Source organism: Dermacentor variabilis, unplaced genomic scaffold, assembly GCF_050947875.1.
Source record: "Dermacentor variabilis isolate Ectoservices unplaced genomic scaffold, ASM5094787v1 scaffold_13, whole genome shotgun sequence".
NCBI lineage: Eukaryota > Metazoa > Arthropoda > Arachnida > Ixodida > Ixodidae > Dermacentor > Dermacentor variabilis.
Window position 1 is genome coordinate 36,212,846 of NW_027460291.1, and position 19,959 is coordinate 36,232,804.

Sequence of the window (19,959 nt, forward strand, 5' to 3'; positions counted from 1 at the left end):
CAAATAGCTACGAATTGCTCTGGCGTTCAAGTTAGGCTTACAAAATCCTAACTTACTTGCACTGCGGCAAGATACTAACTGAAAACCCACTAAAAATTTTTCCGCAGTTTTTGGGGATGGATTATCTCCAAAACTGGTGGCAGTTTTCGTATCTATGCTAAGTGCATGAATCAGTTACCCGGCTTCATTTCTGCCGAACCAGCCCAATTCGATATGCTTCTGCATTCATTTCTAGTATTCATTCTGCATTTCTGCATTCATTCGCTAGTAATACCGGTGTTTAAATCAGGTGATGAACTTATTCCTAACAATTATAGACCTATTTCCCTCATAAGCACGTGTTGTAATCTCTTGGAGCATATTATCGCTAATCACATATCTAACCACTTGGAAGCGAATAAATTTTTGTTGATTTTCAGCATGGCTTTCGTGGAAAGTTTTCAACCTCAACTCAATTGTTATCCATTGTACATGACTTTGCCAGTGCCATTGATGACCGCCTGCAGATTGACGCTATATTCCTAGACTTGTCAAAGGCATTTGACCGTGTGCCACATACAAATCTAATTGAAATTCTCAAAACACTTGAATTACCAGAAAATATGGTATATTGGATTCAAGCTTATTTAGCGAATCGTGTTCAGTTTGTGGAAATCGATGGTGTGAAATCTAATAGCCTGCCTGTTTTATCCGGTGTACAACAGGGGTCAGTGTTCGGACACCTGCTGTTTCTTATCTATGTAAATGATATTGCTAAAAATTTGGATCTTAATGTGAAGGCGAAATAGTTTGTTGATGATTGTGTCATTTATTCCACTGTAACGAGTTCTTCATGCCAGGATACACTTAATAGTCTTTGTAAACTCGCGGACTGGTGCGACAACAGAGGAATGCAAATAAAATTTTCCAAAACAGTGTCAATGACGATAACATTGAAACGAAAACCACTACTTTATACTTACCACATTGGCAATCGGAACCTCGAATCAATTACCTCTGTTAAATATTTAGGCATAACAATTAACAGTAACCTCAAATGGAACACCCATATTAACAACATATGCAACGAAGCTTTCAAAAAACTTTGCTTTCTACGTAGAAAGCTAAAAAAGTCCCCTTCATCTGTCAAGCTGCAAGCTTATCGTTCCCTCGTACGCCCAGTCCTAGAGTATGTTTCCATAGTGTGGGACCCGTTCATTAAAAAGGAAATTGACAAACTTGAACGAATTCACCGCCTGGCTGCACGGTTTATTTGCTCTGATTACAAAACATCAGTTTCTGGCATGTTAGGCCAACTGGGACTGGATCCGCTCCACGTGCGCCGTAAAATCGCCAGGTTGATTTTTTTTTTACTCGTTTCATAATCAAACAGGTTTAGCAAATGCCACATATATTACCCATGCTTCACAAAGGTCGTCGCGTATTTTTCATTCAAAAGTAGTTCAGTCATACTTTGCTCGAACTAAAATCTTTCAGAAATCATTTTTTCCGCTTACGAGCGAAGAATGATTGACCGGAATGTGTTGTTGAATGCACTTCTGTTTCATTTGAAAATATGTTGATAAAGCATCTTATGTAAACCCTCTCCTGCTTGGGCAGCATTGCTGCCTGCAGTATTGTGTAAATAAAAATAAATGAATAATTTCCACCCGCCTCGTTTGCCTAGTGGCTATGTTGTTGGGCTGCTATGCACGAGGTCATGGGATAGAATCCATGCCACGGCGGCCGCATATAGGTGGGGGCGAAATGCGAAAACACCCGTTTGCTTAGACCTAGGTGAACGTTAAAAAAACCCGGGTGGTCCAAATCTCCGGAGTCCCCAATTACGGTGAGCCTCATAATCAGGTAGTGGTTTCGGCACGTAAAACCTGATAATTTTTTTTTATTTCTGCAATAGTAACATGTTGCTCAAGTCTATAACTTTGTATAGGATGAAATTGTAGTTAGCCTAGTGAGCATTGTGATCTGTTCAGGTAATGTCAGCCAGGCTTCCACTAAGTAACTTCGCCGGATGGCCGAGTGCGCTAGTTTGTGATTTAATCTGCGAACAGTGAAACAGGCGGAAATGACGTAAGCTGGACGAAGACAGTGTTCGTGTTCGTCCAGTTTCCGTCATTGTCCTTTTTTGTGCAGTTCAATGAAATTCAACTTCCCCGAAGAGGAAGAAGCGAGGTGCCAAAAAGGAAAACAAAAAAGAGTGCTGCCGCGGTGGTAGTGCAATGAAAGGTCGATCCATAAGAATTTCCAACAGAACCGCCTTGTGATAGATACTCCACGCTTGATAAGTCAGCACCGAACGTTTAGATTTCACTGTAAACACAATGTTTCCTCACTGCAGCGCGCCGCCAATCCGTGTGCCGTCTAGTGCGCAGCTGCTGTAAGTGGCATGCAGAGATCTCTCGATATGTATTATTTTTTTTTTGTCATGGTGTCAGAGGAAGTGTTTTGGCCACGTGTACGCGCGCGTGTTCTCGCACATGCACAGTAAAAAGTTTCATCACGTGTAGTTAGCGGCGGCATCAGCTGTGCTAACGGTGGAGCAGATCATAAGTCAGAAACGACGTACTCCAGAGAAGGACGCCGTCACATCGACGCAATAGATAAGTGCAGAGAGACCGTTGGGCATCAATGAACGACTTTACTTCTCCACATTCGCTGGTGTCTACAGACGTAAACAGCAGCTTACTGCAGCTGAGCCCAAATGCGACGGTATAGCCTAATAGTAGAACCATATACGTCATCGAAGTAAGGCAGCGAGCCTTTTACGCGCCCGTAGTACTCGAAGAGATCAGGAAACCTGGCTTTGTCGACGTAGCCAATCTGGAAAAAAGACGGAAGGACACACAGAAACTAAGTAGGAGCCGACACGAGGATCTTCTGTAACAGAGGACATCTGACAGCGCGGTTCTCACACCTGCACTGATGTAATGGGATGCGATCAAAACTGCGGGCAATCATTTTGTATTGCTTTCGTTTAACTAGACTTAATTCTTGAAGAGGAGATCGCTGCGCTCATGTGCTATTCCGTAGCGAAAAAATTCTGCGTTCGAAACATCTGACTTGTGAGAACAGATCATGGGAACGTGTTTTGTTTTATCCCATGCATGGCCACACGCAAACTCAACAAAATTGATTGACGTGCGATATAGTAAGTTGCATGCACACGCCACTACCCCCCTCTCGCCCCAATACGACGAATTAAGGAAACCGGATGATGTCCAGCATAGGCGCAGATCGGAAAGTGCTAATAAAGGTCCAGGTATATAAAAGGCTTGGCAGAACTGGAACAAAATCGAGAAATTCTCAATTGCAGGCTTTTGACATTTATTGAGATGGGAGTCTGTATCACTAGCCACGGTTTATTTGCGCGTTTTCAGCGATATATTGGCATGTATGCAGACATATATACAAGGCTGTTCTGGTTCCTGATGAGTAAGAAGCTGAATCGACGTTTTTCTAAATCATAGCTACCGAACGGTATGAAGGGAGAATGAGAAAGTGCGAGACACTTAAGTGAGAACTAACAAATGAACTGGGGACAAACGTCTGTCGCCTAAACTGCACATGCATGTTGAATGAAGCGGACGCAGATTCAGAAAGGAACAAAACTAAGAAGAATGCCGACTGTGGCATGAAATGAGATCGGAAAAAAGCATTGAAGACATTACAATCGCTAGTGTTGGTAGACAGGCGGGAACTGCAGATAGGTGGTTGCTTTTCATGAATAAATGGGAAAATATACGTGAATTCCACGTTGTCAGATAAGCATGTGTGAAGCGTTAACTTTCCTGTCTTGCCTATGGTCCACGTATCAATAATCAGGTGGCAAAAACAAAGAAAAAAATCAAGACAGACTCTTCAATAAGTGGTACTTACGTCAAGGGAGAGAACCAGGATGGCGAGGATGCTAAGATCAGCTACGGTGAGCGTGTCCCCGGTGGCGAACGGACCTTCGCCGATGAGGCGCTGGATTCCCCCCAGGACCTTCTCATCGAAGTCAGCCTGTTCCTCTTTAGTTGGTTTGCTGTTCTCGCAAAAGCGCGGGCCCTGCAGCATGAAAGGCAGGTAGCGAGTCACGAGTGTCACACAGTAAACTATCTGCTCAAAGGAGTCGAGTGACTCGCAACTGTTTGTACTGAAAAGCAACGTTCAGTCACAGTCACATTCAAGTTGTTTTACGAGGGCAACAAACACAGCACGGACGGACAACATTGAGCGACAGCCGAAAGGCGGAATCACAGATCTGCAGAAAGGAATGACTGCCGCTGCTTGTGCTCGTGATACCGGTTAGACGATCTCTAGGAGCAGGTTAGGTAAACCAGAAGATATTGATTTATTTTGTAAAGGTGTTTATTAGTCACCAGCGTTTGGGCTGACCGTCCGAGCAGGGCACGGACTGAGAACGAGCAGCGTTCTCTGAGCAATGCGATGGAGAGGTTGACCCACTAGAAAGCGCTGGAGAGAATGGTCCACTGTAGTGTTACTCTTCTTCGCTACAATTTCCCTCAGGAACAAAAGGGAGCCGTCGCGCGACCTAACAGCTCCTCGCTATGAGTGGATCATAGTAGGGCTTGAGGGTCTCGAGGTTGGCAATGTCGAGTTCACGACGGCGCATGTCCGAAGACTGTTCAACCAGTTCGATCACGTACATGACGAGGGATGCGCGTTCGACGATAAGGTAGGGCCTTCCACACTTCGGCAGTAGTTTTAAAGAGAAACCAAGTGCCGCGGAAGGAGCTGAGAGTCACAAGCACTCCAGGAAGGAAGGTGGGCGCATAAGTGGTCTCACCGCGAGTGCTCTTCTGGAGCTCGTGGTCATTAGAGGCAAAGGCCCATGTCATATCGCGGCACTGTTCAACATTTTTCGCCGTGGCAGAAATGGCCGCATATTCAGATGCATCCGGCTGGTAAAGTAGAATTGTGTGTCGATGGTGTGCGACGGGTGCCGACCGTACAGTAAGAAAAAGGTGTAAAGCTGGTAGTGCTATAAGTTCCAGTGTTGTACGTGTAGGTTGTAAAGGGCAGAATGACATCGCAATTTGTGTGGTGGGAGGCGGCGTACATGGCAAGCATGACAAGCATGTCACCGAGCGTACGGTTGAAGCGTTCTGTAAGGCCATCGGTTTGAGGATGGTAACGCCGTAGTGTGCGATTAAGAACGTGGAAGTCTAAGAAAGGCTTCAACTACATCGGATAGGAAAGCACATCCACGGTCAGTGAGCAGTTCTTGAGGTGGCCCATGACGCAGTATGAATCGACCAAGCAGGAAAGAGGCAACATCGTGCGCTGTGCAACTGCCGGGAGGGTGGCAGTGTCGGTGCATCTCGTGAGCTGTTCAACTGCCACAATGGCCCAGCGTTTTCCAGCCGATGTCAGGGGAAGGGGCCAATACAATTCAATGGTGACGCGCCCAAACGGCCGGGTAGGGCTAAGTAAAGGTTGCAGAATGGCTGGAGAGACGCGGGGTGAAGATTTCCCGCACTGATCATTGGGGAAAAAGCAAACGAACTTCTGAACGTAGCTGTACATCGCTCGCAAGTAGTACCGCCGTCCAAGGCATTCATAAGCTTTGAAAACTCCCGAGTGTGCACACTGTGGATCGGCGTGGAAAGCTGCACACAATTCGGAACGCAGACTGCGAGGTACTACTAACAACCCTTGGCGCTCGTCGGAGTTATAACTACTTTGGTGAAGCAAGTGAAATGGTCAGCTTGACGACGCAACGTGCGAGTGGCTGGTTGGGCTGATGAACCAGAAAGCAAGTCTGTAAGGGAGGCAGTTCAATGGTCTTTGTGCTGCTCAGAAGCTATGGTGGTAAGGTCGAGCGAAGAAACGGCAAACTGGGCTAGTGAGCAGGAGGCATTGCCGTCGGGCAAAGGAGAGGGCGTCGGCGTCAGAATGCTGGCGTTCGCTGCGGTACAGCACGCGGATGTTGTAGTCCTGCAGGCAAGGTGTCCATCGGGCAAGACGGCCTGAAAGATCCTTCAAGGACGATAGCCAATATAGTTCATGGTGGTCCGCGACTGCATCAAGTTTACTGCTATACAAATAAGACAGGAACTTAGTAAGGGCGCAGATGATGGACAGGCATTCTTTTTCTCTGTGTGATTTGTCTCGGCTCTCGTAAGCGTACGACTTGCATAAGCCGCGATATAGTCAGGAATACCTTGTTTGTGCTGGGCAAGAAGAGAGCCGAGGCCAACATCGCTAGCATCTATGTGCGCCTCGGCAGGGGCTGTCGGGTGGTAATGGCGCAAAACTGGCGGAGATGTTAGCAAACGACGGAGGTTTGTGAAGGCCTCGTTGCACTTGGACGACCACGAAGTGAGGGGTCCGTTGCTTCTAAATATCTTTGTCAGGGGCGATATGGTGGCTGCAGAATTGCAAATGAAGCGTCTCTGAAGTAGGAGCAGAGACCTATGAAACAGCGCAATTTTTTGACGGACATTGGCTGAGGGAATTCGGCGACAGCCCGAAGTTTGGCTGGATCGGGGAGAATTCCATTCTCGAATACGATGTAATCTAGAAGCGCCAGCTGCCGAGCTGCAAATTGGCGCTTCTTTGAGTTTCGTTGAAGGCCAGCGTTTTCTAGAGATGTCAAAACACGCCGGAGCCGTTGATGGTGCGTGGTGAAGTCGGTAGCACAAACAATGTCGTGAAGATAGCACAAGCCCCTGCGCCACTTCAAGCCACGCAGAACTGTCCATCATGCGCTCAAACTTTGCAGGCACATTACAAAGTGCAAAAGGCATGACGTTAAATTCGTATAAGTCGTCGGGTGTGGCAAAAACCATCTTCGGCCGGTCGGGGCCTGCAATGAGTACTTGCTAGTATACTGAGCGCGAATCTAGCAACGTAAAAAATTCTGCGCCTTGTGGGCTGTCAATCGCACCGTCTACGCGAGGGAGAGGGCTGACGTCCTTGCGAGGTATCTCGCTGAGGCGCCGGTAGTACACACAGAGTCGCACAAAACCATCGTTCTTCATAACACGGACGACAGGGGATGTCCATGGGCTGTTGGAAGGTCTTATCACCTCGCGGCGACGCATGCCGTCGACTTTCTCGTTGATTTACACAACATTCCGCAGGAGATGCGCGATGCGGACGTTGCCGCAATGGCGGTTGCCAGCGAGTGTCGATACAATGTGTAACAGCTGACGACCGACCCAGGGAAGGCTCCATTGCATTGAAACAACGAATTTATTCTAAGAGGCGTAAAAGCGGAGACCGCTGTACTAATGTAAGCTCATCGGTAATAGAAGAACCAAACACATCACTTGGTGATGGGTCACGCGTAGAAACAGCACTGAGCGCACTGCAACTAGCACAGTAATTGTCACTGGGCGCCTCAATAACCTGCACGTTTTCGATGGCTTCTACATTGCCCAGACATTACCTTCGGAACAGCATCACAGGGTATGGGAAAAAGTTGCAAACGAAAACTGTGCTGTAGCCCTGTCTGCTGTCCACTGTCGGAAAAGGTAGCAGCAGACCTTTCCGAGTGAAAAAGCAGTCAGATGGAGACAGTATAGTGCAGCAGTGTCGGAGAGTCCGCTGCAGTTCATGGGCACGATCGTTCACGCGTTCGGAGGAATGCGGATGTCCACTTGGACAAGTAGTTTCATTGAAAGCGAAGAACTGTCGGTGAGTGGCAAATGTAACAGCCGCGATAGTTCTATTTCGGCCAGTGCGCAATGGTAACGGCATTGTGGCGCGAGAGAAAATCTCAGCCGAGGATTAGGTCATGAAAGCATGAGGAAAGGATGAATTCTATGGCCTATAACGTCGACAATGACAACGTGAGAAGTGCCAGACGCTAAGTAGTGAATATGCTGAGCATTGGCTGTGCTGAGGGATGGACCAGAAAGGGGCGTCGTGACTTTCCGAAGTAAGCGGCAAAGCTTACTGAGCAGAACCCATACGGCGGCTCCTGTGTCCACTATGCAGACGCGTGAACACCGTCAACAAACACTTCGATTACGTTTGAGGGATAGCGTTAAGGACTTATACATTTCAGCGTTGTCGCAGCCCATGCCGCTTGGACAGCGACGATTAGTTTTCCTCGACCCGAGTTACGGGGGCGAAGTCGCATCGGCGACCGTGAGCGACGGCGAAGAGACGGTGAACGGCGGCGAGTTCGTGTCGGGCGCAATGTCGGTGACATACCCGACGGGGGGTCAAATACAGACGGTTGGGGTGACTTGTGCCTCCCCACCCGTGTCTAGGTGGCTGCACACAATTACACTAGCGTGAGATGTGACCGGCGTATAGCGCACGCAAACATATTGACCGGTTATCGGGGTTACGCAACCGGTTCTCTGGGGCAGTCCCCATCTCTGTCACAGAACGCGTACTACGTACGCGTCCTGTGACAGAGTACGTGGCGTAACAGAGTACGTGGCGGCTGCTGATACGGCTGCATGGCGGGCTGCAGTGGGGGCCTCGCCATGACGTCGCCATAGCGGAGAGGCATACTTGGAGAAAGTGGTTGGGTCGTCGCGACGACTTCAGCGTAGCCGAGTGCTGCAGCCAACGGGACCTGTTGGCGCGTGGCAACGACTTCAGCGTAGCGCAATGGTGCAGCCGCAGGAAGATGTTGGCGCTAGTCTGGCAAGATTCGACATCGTCACATCGACTCTCTTATACAAGTCCAGAACACCTTCAATGCAGCTTGTAAATGGTTCACGCGGCTGCTGTGCAGGTTCTCGCAAGCGTGATTCCGCACACAGCTTGTGCACAGCAGGGCGACTAACCACAGCCACTAAAGAGGCCTTGAATGAGGACCACGTCGGAAAATCGGTCTCATGATTGTTTTACCAGAGACTGGCGACACCCGCAAGATGGAAGAACACGTTGCTCAGCTTTGCGGGATTGTCCTATTTGTTCTGGGCGCTTACCTTCGCATATCACTTCAGCCAGTCCACGTCGTTGTCGTACGCGCCGCTGAAAATGGCAGGGTCCCTGTACGAAGGCACACCACAGCACATGACTGACTGAGGAGGCGCTTGGTGGGAAGGAGTAGGAAGCGTTTGCTGGGACGCGTCTTCAGGCATGGTGGAGCGTAGAGCGCGGGATCGAGGTTCCAGGATTGACGTTGTAGGACGTCAATCACTTGAAGGGTGTTTGTTAGTCACCCGCGTTTGGGTCGACCGTGAGAACACGCCACGGACGCAGCACGTGCGACGTTTCGCCGAGCCACAGTTTCCTACAATATACTAGAGGGAACTCTGGTCCCGCAGTCGTTGACCCACCATAGCAATGATGATGACGTATGGGGTTTTTTGGCGCAAGGGCCAGGTATGGCCAAAGAGCGCCATGTCTGTGCTAATGGGTGTGCAGTGTACTTATGATTACTATGAAGTTGGGGCAACGTGGCTGTAAAGGGGCCTTAAAATATACGCACTGAAGTGCGTAAAATCTGTATAATAAAATTATGGCGATGACGTATGACTTGTAATATGAACATTTAGATGCATTTAAAAAGAGTGATACGATAGGTAAAATATAGCAGATTATAAGAAATGCTAGAGCACTACTGCCTCCGTAGGGCCCTTGAAACACAAGGGCCTGGAGGCTTGTGCTATGCAAAACAATTATCGCAGTGGCATCCTCTGGAGAGAGGAGGCGCTACGAATGCATGGGACTAATAACGTGTAAGACCACATCTCTGATGAAACCTAGGACTGTGTCTGCATTAAAAAGCGGTTCTGGACCAAGAAGCATTGCAGGATTAAGAGGAATGTGCTGTCGGTATGCTAATGAAAAATGTCTCTTTCTCTCAGTTTCGGCTTCCCGGCACTCCAGGAGGACGTGGAGTACGATCAGCCTCTCCCCGCATCTACCACAAGTTGGAGGCTCACTTCCGGTTAGTACAAAATTATGGGTGCCAAACGTGTGTCCTATTCTGAGACGACAGAATAGGACATCTGTTCGGCGCGATTTTGTAGTAGAGGGCCAGAATCCTAACTGTGGTTTTATCAGGTGGAGCTTATTATTCGTTTCCGCGTCCCACATGCGTTGCCAGTGGTCCTGCAATCTCCTTCGCAAGAAAGGCCTCAGATCTGTGACAGGCACCGCAGCGGTAGGGTTAACAGTTTGCGATGCGATTGACGTGGCCATCTCGTCCGCGAGAACGTTACCCTCAATGCTCCTGTGGCCAGGCACCCAGCATATAAGGATACGCTGGTTTGATATGTACGCTTTACACAAGACGGTGTAGAGTTCACTAAGTACAGGATTTTTGTGTGTATAGACTGACATCAAGGCCTTCACAACGCTTAGAGAGTCTGTATAGATCGCTGCTTTTGGAAGTTTTGATTTTCTTATATGCTTCACAGCAGAGAGTAATGCGTAGGCCTCAGCCGTAAATATGCTTGTTTCCGGATGCAGTACGTCGGATTCCGAGAAGGATGGGCCGACGGCTGCATAGGATACCCCGGCATTTGACTTCGAAGCGTCTGTGTAGAACTCTGCACAGGAATGCTTGTGCTGGAGTTCTAGGAAATGCATTCTGATTTCGGCCTCAGGAGCGTGCTTTGTAACTTGAATGAAAGATGTGTCGCATTGTATCAGCTGCCACTCCCAAGGAGGTAGCAGCTTGGCTGGATGCATTAGGCGAAGCTCGGGGAGTGGGACATGTATCTGATCACTAAGCTCCCTCACTCGAAGCGAGAAAGGCTTTCTTACAGCAGGACGATTATGGAATAGTGTAGTGCAGGTCATATCGTTAACAGTGTTAAAACATGGATGTTGATGATTGGAGTGTATTTTTAGGAAATATGTAAGGCTGATGTAAGTTCTGTGTAGATGGAGCGACCATTCATTTGATTCCGCGTATAAGCTTTCAATCGGGCTTGTTCTGAAAGCACCGGTGGCTAAGCGGATACCTAGATGGTGGATAAGATCTAGGATCTTTAGTGCGCTCGGAGCGGCAGAGTTGTATACGACGGCACCATAGTCCAATCGTGATCGAATTAGGGTCTTATAAACATTCATCAGACACTTCCTGTCGCTACCCCATGTTGAGTGGGATAGAACTTTAAGCAAGTTCATTGTCCTTAGACATTTTTCTTTAAGATATTTAATGTGCTGTATAAAAGTGAGCTTGGAGTCAAGTATAATACCTAAAAATTTGTGTTCTTTGTTGATAGGTATTTGATGTCCACTCAGTTGAACACAAGGATCTGGAGCCAGGCCTCTCTTTCTAGTAAAAAGAACACAAGAGCTTTTGTGGGGGTTGATCTTAAATCCGTTTTCGTCAGCCCACTTTGAAACCTTGTTCAGGCCCTGCTGTACCTGTCTCTCGCATACTGCGAGGTTGCAGGATTTAAAACCTATTTGTATATCGTCGACGTATACGGAATAAAAAATGGCCGGTGGCAGTGAAGCACGTAGTGTGTTCATCTTAACAATAAAAAGAGTGCAGCTGAGCACACCTCCCTGGGGTGCACCAGTTTCCTGCGTAAAAGGACGTGACAGTGCATTACCGACTTTTACTCGGAAGGTACGGTTGGACAAATAGCTTTCTATTAGGGCGAGCATATTGCCACGGATGCCCATTCCCGACAAGTCTCTCAAGATTCCGTAGCGCCACGTTGTGTCGTACGCCTTCTCCATATCGAGGAACACGGATAGGAAATATTGCTTATGTAGAAAGGCGTCGCGAATGTTTCCCTCAATGCGCACAAGGTGATCAATTGTGGACCGCCCTTCCCTGAAGCCACACTGAAAGGGATCAAACATTTGGTTTAATTCCAGGAAATGTATGAGTCGCCGAATAATCATTTTCTCAAACAGCTTACAAATGCAACTTGTGAGGGCTATCGGGCGGTAACTTGACGCCAACGAAGGATCTTTACCTTGCTTCAGAATGGGAATCACAATCGCTTCTCTCCATGCAAGGGGAAGATATCCAGCAGCCCAAATAGTGTTAAAAAGTGCAAGTAAAGTCAATTGTGTATCAGTGTGTACGTTCTTAATTATGTCGTACATAATTCTGTCAGGTCCTGGTGCAGAGCTCTTGCATGTGATCAAGGCAGCTCTTAGCTCGGCAATGCTAAAGGGACGGTTGTAAGGCTCATTCTCTCGACCTTTTCTTGGTAATGGCTTACGTTCTTCTGTTTCTTTGTGTTTGAGAAAGGATTGTGTATAATTTGTTGGACTTGACACGCTCTCAAAATATTCCCCAAGTGAGTCGGCCTGGTCTTGCAGTGTATCTCCCTGTGTGTTTACCAGGGGGAGTGAATGTGTTTGCCGCCCTCTAATCCTATTTACTCTGTTCCAGGCTTTGGCCTCATCCCTAAACGAGTTAATACTTGATAAAAACTTGTGCCAGCTTTCTCTTCTGGCCTGTCGGCGGGTTCGCCTGCCTTGGGACTTTATTTTTTTAAAGTTCATAAGATTCTCTGCAGTGGGAGAAGCGCGTAGCAACCCCCACGCCTTGTTCTGATTCATACGGGCGATCCTACATTCGCTGTTCCACCACGGCACACGTCGTTTGCATGCCAGACCACTCACTTCGGATATGCATTTAGATGTGACATCTATTATGAATGCTGTAAAGAACTCGACTGCAGCATCAATTCCTAACGAAGACAAGTCAGCCCATGAGACCATAGCAATGATGGGAAGTACATGAATTTGCTTCATCGTCGTGCTTGTCGATTCAGAGGTTCTTGTGGCTTTGTATATTACCCTTTTATGCCTTCATTGTCGCAAATTTCAGAGCAATATATACTCTGAGAAGTGCAGAAGAAGCTGCGAACATGCACATTCGCTACTAATTGAAACGCTTGAGCTTGTCGAGGTGGCCAAATCAAAACACGCCAAGCGTCTCAAGGCAGTGGTATGCCTGCGATAAATTGCTGAGGGCGTTTCACATCGCTTGTCAATGCATGCGTCCGCGACTTAATGGTTTGAATATCAGGAATCTGTGCTAGAGGTCCTGTGCTCGAATCCTGCCGTCGGACAATTTTAATAATGTATATTTAATTATTTAATACGCAGTAAATTGTTGAAAATGACGAGTTTAAAAGACCTGAAGCCGTTTGAAGCCAGAAGGACAAAGGCTGATCCATGTACTTCCCATAATATCTGGCTCAACTGCTCTCGTAAACACTAGCGCCAGAGTTCCCTCTAGTAATTATTGTATAAAACTATGCCCCGAGTAATGCGCTGGAGAAATTGACCCACTAGAAAGCGTTGGAGAGGATGGCTCACCCATAAAGTTTCTCACTATATTACCTAAAGTGAAATCTGGCGCTACTGCACTGCGGTAGGCATGGGAATGCCGGTATATTGTGATTTCGGATTGGCATCGTTCCCGGAGTGCCTGGACACCTTGAAGACGCACCTGGCAAGCACCGCTCCGTCTGTCACAATGATTCATTTTCTACTAAAACAGCACGTAAAAAGCTGTTTTAGCTTTACATTACACAAAAACATGTTTTGTTTAACTTTGAGAACTTGTTATTGCATGTACAATTACATGACACGTAAAAAGTATCAGCGGGCAACTAAAGTTGGAGGACAAACGACAAGATTCCCGCTCGCATTGGAACACTTTGTCGTCTGTTCTTGCTTTTCCTCGCGTTTTATGCATGTTAGGTGAGTAAACTTCACTGGAAGATGTAACATGCGTGAATGGAAATATTTTATGAAGATTTTACTTTAAGAACGCGTTATTTGTGTAGCCATATCCACGTTTTATACGAAGCCTTTTATGACACCAGCCAACACAAGCCTCGCAGGCGCATATACCGTCATTCCCATGACGGCACACCGCCCTTTAGGAAACCCCCATAGACGGTGGCGCCCGATTTTCCTCGAGGTGTTATAGTGAAAAACTATGGGCTCACCATAGCGTTCCTCCTCTTCGCTCAAATTTATTTATTTACAATACCTATAAACGCAGAAAATTACTAAATGTAGAATATTATGCGAATATAAGTCGACTCACTATTGAATATATTCAGAATAAACGCGAATCATAAGTAGCACCGATGCGGGAGGTAATGAAAATCTTCAACGAGAAGAAAACAGGATAGCAGAAATCTTATGCGCGTTTTATTGTACGTAACACAATTTACAAGTCACCCTGTGAACAGCAGTCTCTGGATAAATAACGAAGATCACTAAAATAGTCATGGCAATCATAAAATAAAGAAAACATCACGAGGACAAAATTAAATTCTGAGGTTTTACATGCCAACACTGCGATTTGATCATGAGGCACGCCATAGTGTGGGACTGCGGGATTTTGACCACCTGGGCTTCCTTAACATACACCAAGTATACGGCAGATGGGCCCTCGGTCTTATCAGCTCAATGCCAAAGCAACTACGCCACCACGATGGGTCATCACGAGGGCAGATGATAGTAAATACTTAAGCTGTAATTCAAGTAAGATTGGACAACTTCGTGATACTAAGACGTGGTATGCGATTCACCACAGGCATGCATCACGTTAGTGAGAACAACCTCACTAGTAACAAGACATGGAAACTTCATAAGAGACAAAAAAAAAATCGCAGCCGTGCTCGAAAGGCGTAGCATCGATTGAGATAGCAAATTAGTAGACAGCTATAACAAGAAGGATAATAGTTTTATCCGTCGTATAAACTTGGAAATATTCGCTTACTAAGCGAAATAACAAGCACGGTGTCAGTGCGCACAAACAGGCAAACACATTACACTCGATGAGCTCGGACACTCGCTGTCAAAACACCGGTGTAAGCAAGCGCGGCAGCAGCAGCGAGCGAAGTGACCGTCGTGCCGCCTATCGCTTCAACGCAAGAGCGGCGAGAACACGGCGCGCACAAAGGTATGAGCTGTCCGCAGATCCCTTTCTATATATTACGTAATAGTTCTGCGGAAACCCGCAAAGTGGAGAAAAGTAATATTTTAAGGGAAAACGAGACATGCTACGATTGAGTGGATGCCCCCTTACTAGATACGTGTGCGCGGCCGTGTAACGTACACGCTTGTTGACGGAGTCGAAGCTGCTCCCCCCCCTCCCTCCCGCGTTGCCTCCTCACTTTCCTCCATATATGGCGTGCGAGATTGAGCCACGACTATCAGTTCCGCTTGCACCCGGTCTCTAAATTCGCTCTTGCTCTCGGAGCACAACGCCGCCCGCCCGCCCCAACCTCCTCTCGCTCTCTTACTTCCCTCTCTCCCATTCCCCCCCCCTCTCCAAGGCTTCTCGCGCGACGGAAGACAACGTGTTCGGCCTGCATTCTGCCTTCGCGCGAGCCAGATGAAGCCGCGATCGCCGGCTTCCCTCGCGTACTTTCACTCACACATACAGCACACAACGCGCGGCGATGGTGTTATCATGCTTGAACTTTGTACGGAGTATCACGGCGACGGCGACGCCTCTGGCAAAAATTTTCCTGGAGTGTCCATATAATTGCTATCGCAATAATAAATCAAGTGATAGCTCACACACTAGGTATCCTTTATTACGTAAGTGCAGTCGTGTACGAATAAAAAAATTGCACAGGAACCATCGACGATGACTGCAAATGTAAGGGAATCGGCCAAGCGAACGAACGAGAGGGCAAGAGGGAGGGAGGGAGGGATGAGCTGCGAGGAATAGAGCGAGGGAGCTACCCTTTACCTTGCCGACCCAATCCCCGACCAATCACGAAAACGACCGAAAGAGCCAGAGAAGGCTATTTGCTTTAAAGGGACACTAAAGACAAATACTAAGTTGACGTGGGCCGCTTAAATACCGTTCCACAAACCTCGCAACGCTTGTTTCGTGCCAAGAAATTTATAATTCACGAGAAAATTGCATCTGAAGGGTATGAATACCTTTATAGAAATTCAAATGTCCCGCCACCAACTGAGGGCGTTGAGACGTTACATACGCCGTTGCATAGTGAGCTTCTAAGTGTAATAACGACAGAAAGACGGAAAGAGAAACAACATGTTCGTTGGAAAGGAAAAGAGAAACCGAAAAGCTTGTGGAACAGGGAGATACGAGAAGCGATCGCCGAACGACAGAAAGCATCCCGAGAGCACAGGCAGGCAAAGAAGGCGCAGTTGCCACAGGATCAAGTAACCAGTAAATGGGAAACATACCGGGAGAAAAAGTATATGGTTCAAATACTGGTGCAAGCAAAGATAAAAGGCGAAAGTGAACGTTGGTTGTCAGCAATACGTAAGAAAAGAAGGCTGCACCTATAACAGTTTGGAACCACATAAAATTATTAGGCAGGAAGTCAACAATAGAACAACACATCCTAGACGAAGATGGAAACAGACTGGAAGGAGAAGCGGCAATAAATTACATCCGAAAAATAACAGCCTAGTCTTTCGAAGGCAATGAGAGGTTGCATTTGAGGAAAAAAAGAACATGAAAGAGACCCAGGTGTGAAAGGAGCTGGTGCTGACAAATTTCAACTGGAAGAAAGCCGAAGAGAAAGTTCCTAAGCACACAGCCACAGGCCTAGACGAGGTTCCTGTTAGGCTGATCAATGAACTAGGACCAAAAAGTAAGGAAGCTCTGGTGAAAGCAGTGGAAGAAACTTTAAAAGATAGACGAATACCAGATAGTTGGCGACAAAGTAGAATGAATTTATAAAGGTGAGGGGGAGAAAGATAGAATTCACTCGTATAGACCGTTGACCATTACGTCGGTAATATACAGGTTAGCAATGCAGGCAATCAAATGAAAGCTGCAAGCATGGGCAGAGAGTAATGGCATTTTGGGAGAACTTCAGATTGGCTTAAGAATACGTAGGCGTTTGGATGATAATTTATTTGTTCTTACTCAGTGTATTGAAATATCAGAAGTTGAAAGCAGACCGTTATATGTGGCCTTTTTAGACATTACAGGAGCCTATCACAATGTAGACCGCAACATTTTGTGGGATATTCTGGAAGGGGAAGGCTTAGGTGACTATTGTCTACAGCTTTTGAGAGATTTACCTAGAAAATACCGTTTGCGTTGAATGGGAAGGGATGAGGAGCGAGGAGAAAGTTCATATCAACAAGGGATCGAGGCAGGGGTGCCCTTTATCCCCGCTGCTGTTTATGATGTACATGGTGAGGATGGAGAGGGCGCTAGAAGGAAGTAATATCGGGTTTAATCTCTCATACAAACAGGCGGGTACAGTAATACAGCAGCAACTCCCAGGTTTATTTTATGCGGACGACATTGTGTTGCTAGCTAACAAGCAAAGTGATTTGCAACGTCTGGCTAATATCTGTGGACAGGAAGGCAACAATTTAGGTTTAAAATTTAGTGTTAGAAAATCAGGTGTTATGGTATTCAATGAAAACAGTGAACAGACAGTGGAGATACAGGGCAAAGAAACACCTCGGGTAACAGAATATAAATACCTTGGTATATGGATAAACGAAGGCAATGGATATATTGAAACGCAGGAAAAAACCATAAAAGGAAAGGGGAAGAAAAATGCAGCCATAATGGAAGCACAGAGCGCTATGTGGATACAATAGGTACGAGGTACTCCGAGGTATGTGGAAAGGTGTAATGGTTCGAGGACTTACTTTTCGAAATGCGGTTGTTTGCTTTAAATCATGGGTACAATCAGGACTCTACGGGAACCAAAGGCCAGTGGGTCGCCTCGCATTGGGCGCTCACGGGAAGACTACAAATGAAGCTGTGCAGGGTGATATGGGCTGAACTAGTTTTGTAGTGAGGGAAGCTCGCAGTAAAATTGAGTATGAAGAACGGCTGAGGAATATGGAAGAAAGTAAATGGGCTGGGAGAGTGTTCAGGTATCTGTACAGGAAAAACATTGATTCACAGTGGAGGAAAAGAACTAGGAAGCTTACCAGCAAGTGCGTGGCCTGTAGGGTGGGCAACAGAGCAACAAAGAACGTCAAGGGGAAAGTCAGAAGGCCGAAATAATCTCATGGGTGGCGGCAATGGAGAAGAAACCTGCCATGAGTAACTACTTAAGAGGAAAAAACGAAATCAGGAAAGAAACAATTTATGATAACTGAAAGGGAAGCTCTTTACTTTTCGAAGCGAGATCGGGATGCCTTAGAACACGCACCAATAAAGCGAGATATAAGAAGGAAGAAGAAGCATGTGCTTGCTGCGGTAAAGCTAGGGAAACTATGGAGCATGTTTTATTAGAATGTGAAGACAGAAGTCTACCCAGCGGTCGATTTAGGCACCACAGGCCTCCTTGAAGCCCTTGGATTCAGCGAGAGCAGTGGAAAAGTAAACATGTCTCCAATAGGGATTAGTAAGAGACGATTGGAAGATTGGTGGAAGAAAAGTAGGGAAACGACAAAAACGGAGACGTACAAAAGCACAGTTCGCAATAGGGGATAAGAAAATTTGGTTGTGGCAGTTCATAGTGTTTTTTTTTTCTGGTTTAACCTAGGTAGGACATTAGGCAGTATCTTAGCAAGAGCTTGGTGGCGCAACCCACCGCCCCGTTCCGAAGGGGACGCTCATAACACCCACCCATCCATCCATCCAGCCATCCCCACCCTTTGCTGCCATCGGTGAGTAAAGCGGCGCCCGACAGACGGCGGTGCCGAGCCAAGACAGAGCGGCGCATTCGCCACTGCAGATTCTTTTTGGTCAAGTGGCGTAGGCCATTCGGGCATCCCGCGACAGCACATGGAAGTTGAATTCTCCGCTACTTGCAGTTCGTGCGAGTTTCGCGAGCCAGCAAAACCAGCGCGGCCCTACGCGATAACTACTGAAACGCGGAAACCTTGGGCGGCGGGGAGTCCAGCGAAAACGAAACCTTTCGACCGCCCGGCGTTGTTGTTAGGGTTACTTCAATTAGTTCTATTTTGTAAAAGTGAAATAGAACTGGGCAAGCAGCATTTTATTTCATTTTATAATACAATACAAGGACGATTTGTGCAACGAGTGATTGAGTACTAGTGACAATTTAACTGAGGCGTGCTTTCGTCATCGGGCAAGTACTTGAATGTTCCGGGGGAGTCTAATCATGTGCTGCATTTACTTCAATTGCTCGATTATTACGGCTCTGTTCGCGATAATATTGATGCCTTAGAGATTCTCGAGCACCAATCTATGACTTTAGCTTCACTCAATATTTGCCTTTAGTGTCCCTTTAAAAAATTGCTCCAAAGGTCAAGACATGCTCCCCTGTAGCAGTGATTTCTGCTTCAACGTCCTTTAGCGAAGGTTCGTGTAAAGACAGCATATTTTTTATTAAGACTTAACATGCACTTAAATTTCATAATCGCCAGCACATGCGATACCGTAGAAAGTAAGTCGAGCGCGCCACCGAATGAAGTCGTGAACCTGTTTGTTTAGAAATAGTTAACTGTTAAAAATTTAAATTATGGGGTTTTACGTGCCAAAAGCACGATCTGATTATGAGGCACGCCGTAGTGGGGGGGCTCCGGAAATTTGGACTACCTGGGGTTCTTTAACGTGCACCTAAATCTAAGTAAAAGGGTGTTTTTGTATTTCGGCCTCATTGAAATGCTGCCGCCGTGACCGGAATTCGATCCCGCGACGTCGTGTTTAGCAGCTCAATGCCATAGCCACTAAGCAACCACGGTGGGTGTAGTTAACTGTTAGCTGGCCGCATGAGTTATAAGTTGACCGGCAGGTACTTTTATGGACGGCGGCGGCATAGGAACTGCGTTGTGAATACGGGGCCGGATTCTAAATGAAATCCCGAACACTGGCACATTACTAAAGCGAGAACAAACGCGGGTGGCCGAGCGGTAAAGGAAGCAAACGTGTCGCAGCTCTAGACACTGAGGTAGACTGAAAAACGCAGCGAACCTGGCCGGTTATTAGACATGCAAGGGGAAATTTAGCAGTTGAATGTGAGAACTTGAACTAAGAGCAAACACGATTTGCTAACGTGGCCATCTATAATGTATTGGAGACTGTTTCTCTACATAGCTGGAATTTTAGCGATGATTGCCACCTATATGGGCAGAGAAATTATGTCGTGTTCCATAGGCCGATAAAAACGC

General features: G+C 46.9%; 1 protein-coding gene across 2 annotated transcripts in view; it reads right to left on the reverse strand.

Moving 5' to 3' along the window:
- Positions 1–19,959, reverse strand: part of LOC142566840 (glutathione S-transferase 2-like) — a 257,913-nt gene that overhangs the window by 191,839 nt on the left and 46,115 nt on the right. The window contains exons 4-5 of one of the 2 annotated variants that reach the window (XM_075677739.1): positions 3,877–4,047; positions 2,633–2,820 (exon numbers count right to left, since the gene is read on the reverse strand). The exons of the other annotated variant lie outside the window; for it this stretch is intronic. Coding sequence (XP_075533854.1) covers positions 2,683–2,820; positions 3,877–4,047 — 309 coding nt within the window. The 3' untranslated portion in view covers positions 2,633–2,682. Of the gene's footprint in view, positions 1–2,632; positions 2,821–3,876; positions 4,048–19,959 lie in introns of those variants that run through there. 2 annotated transcript variants of the gene reach the window in all.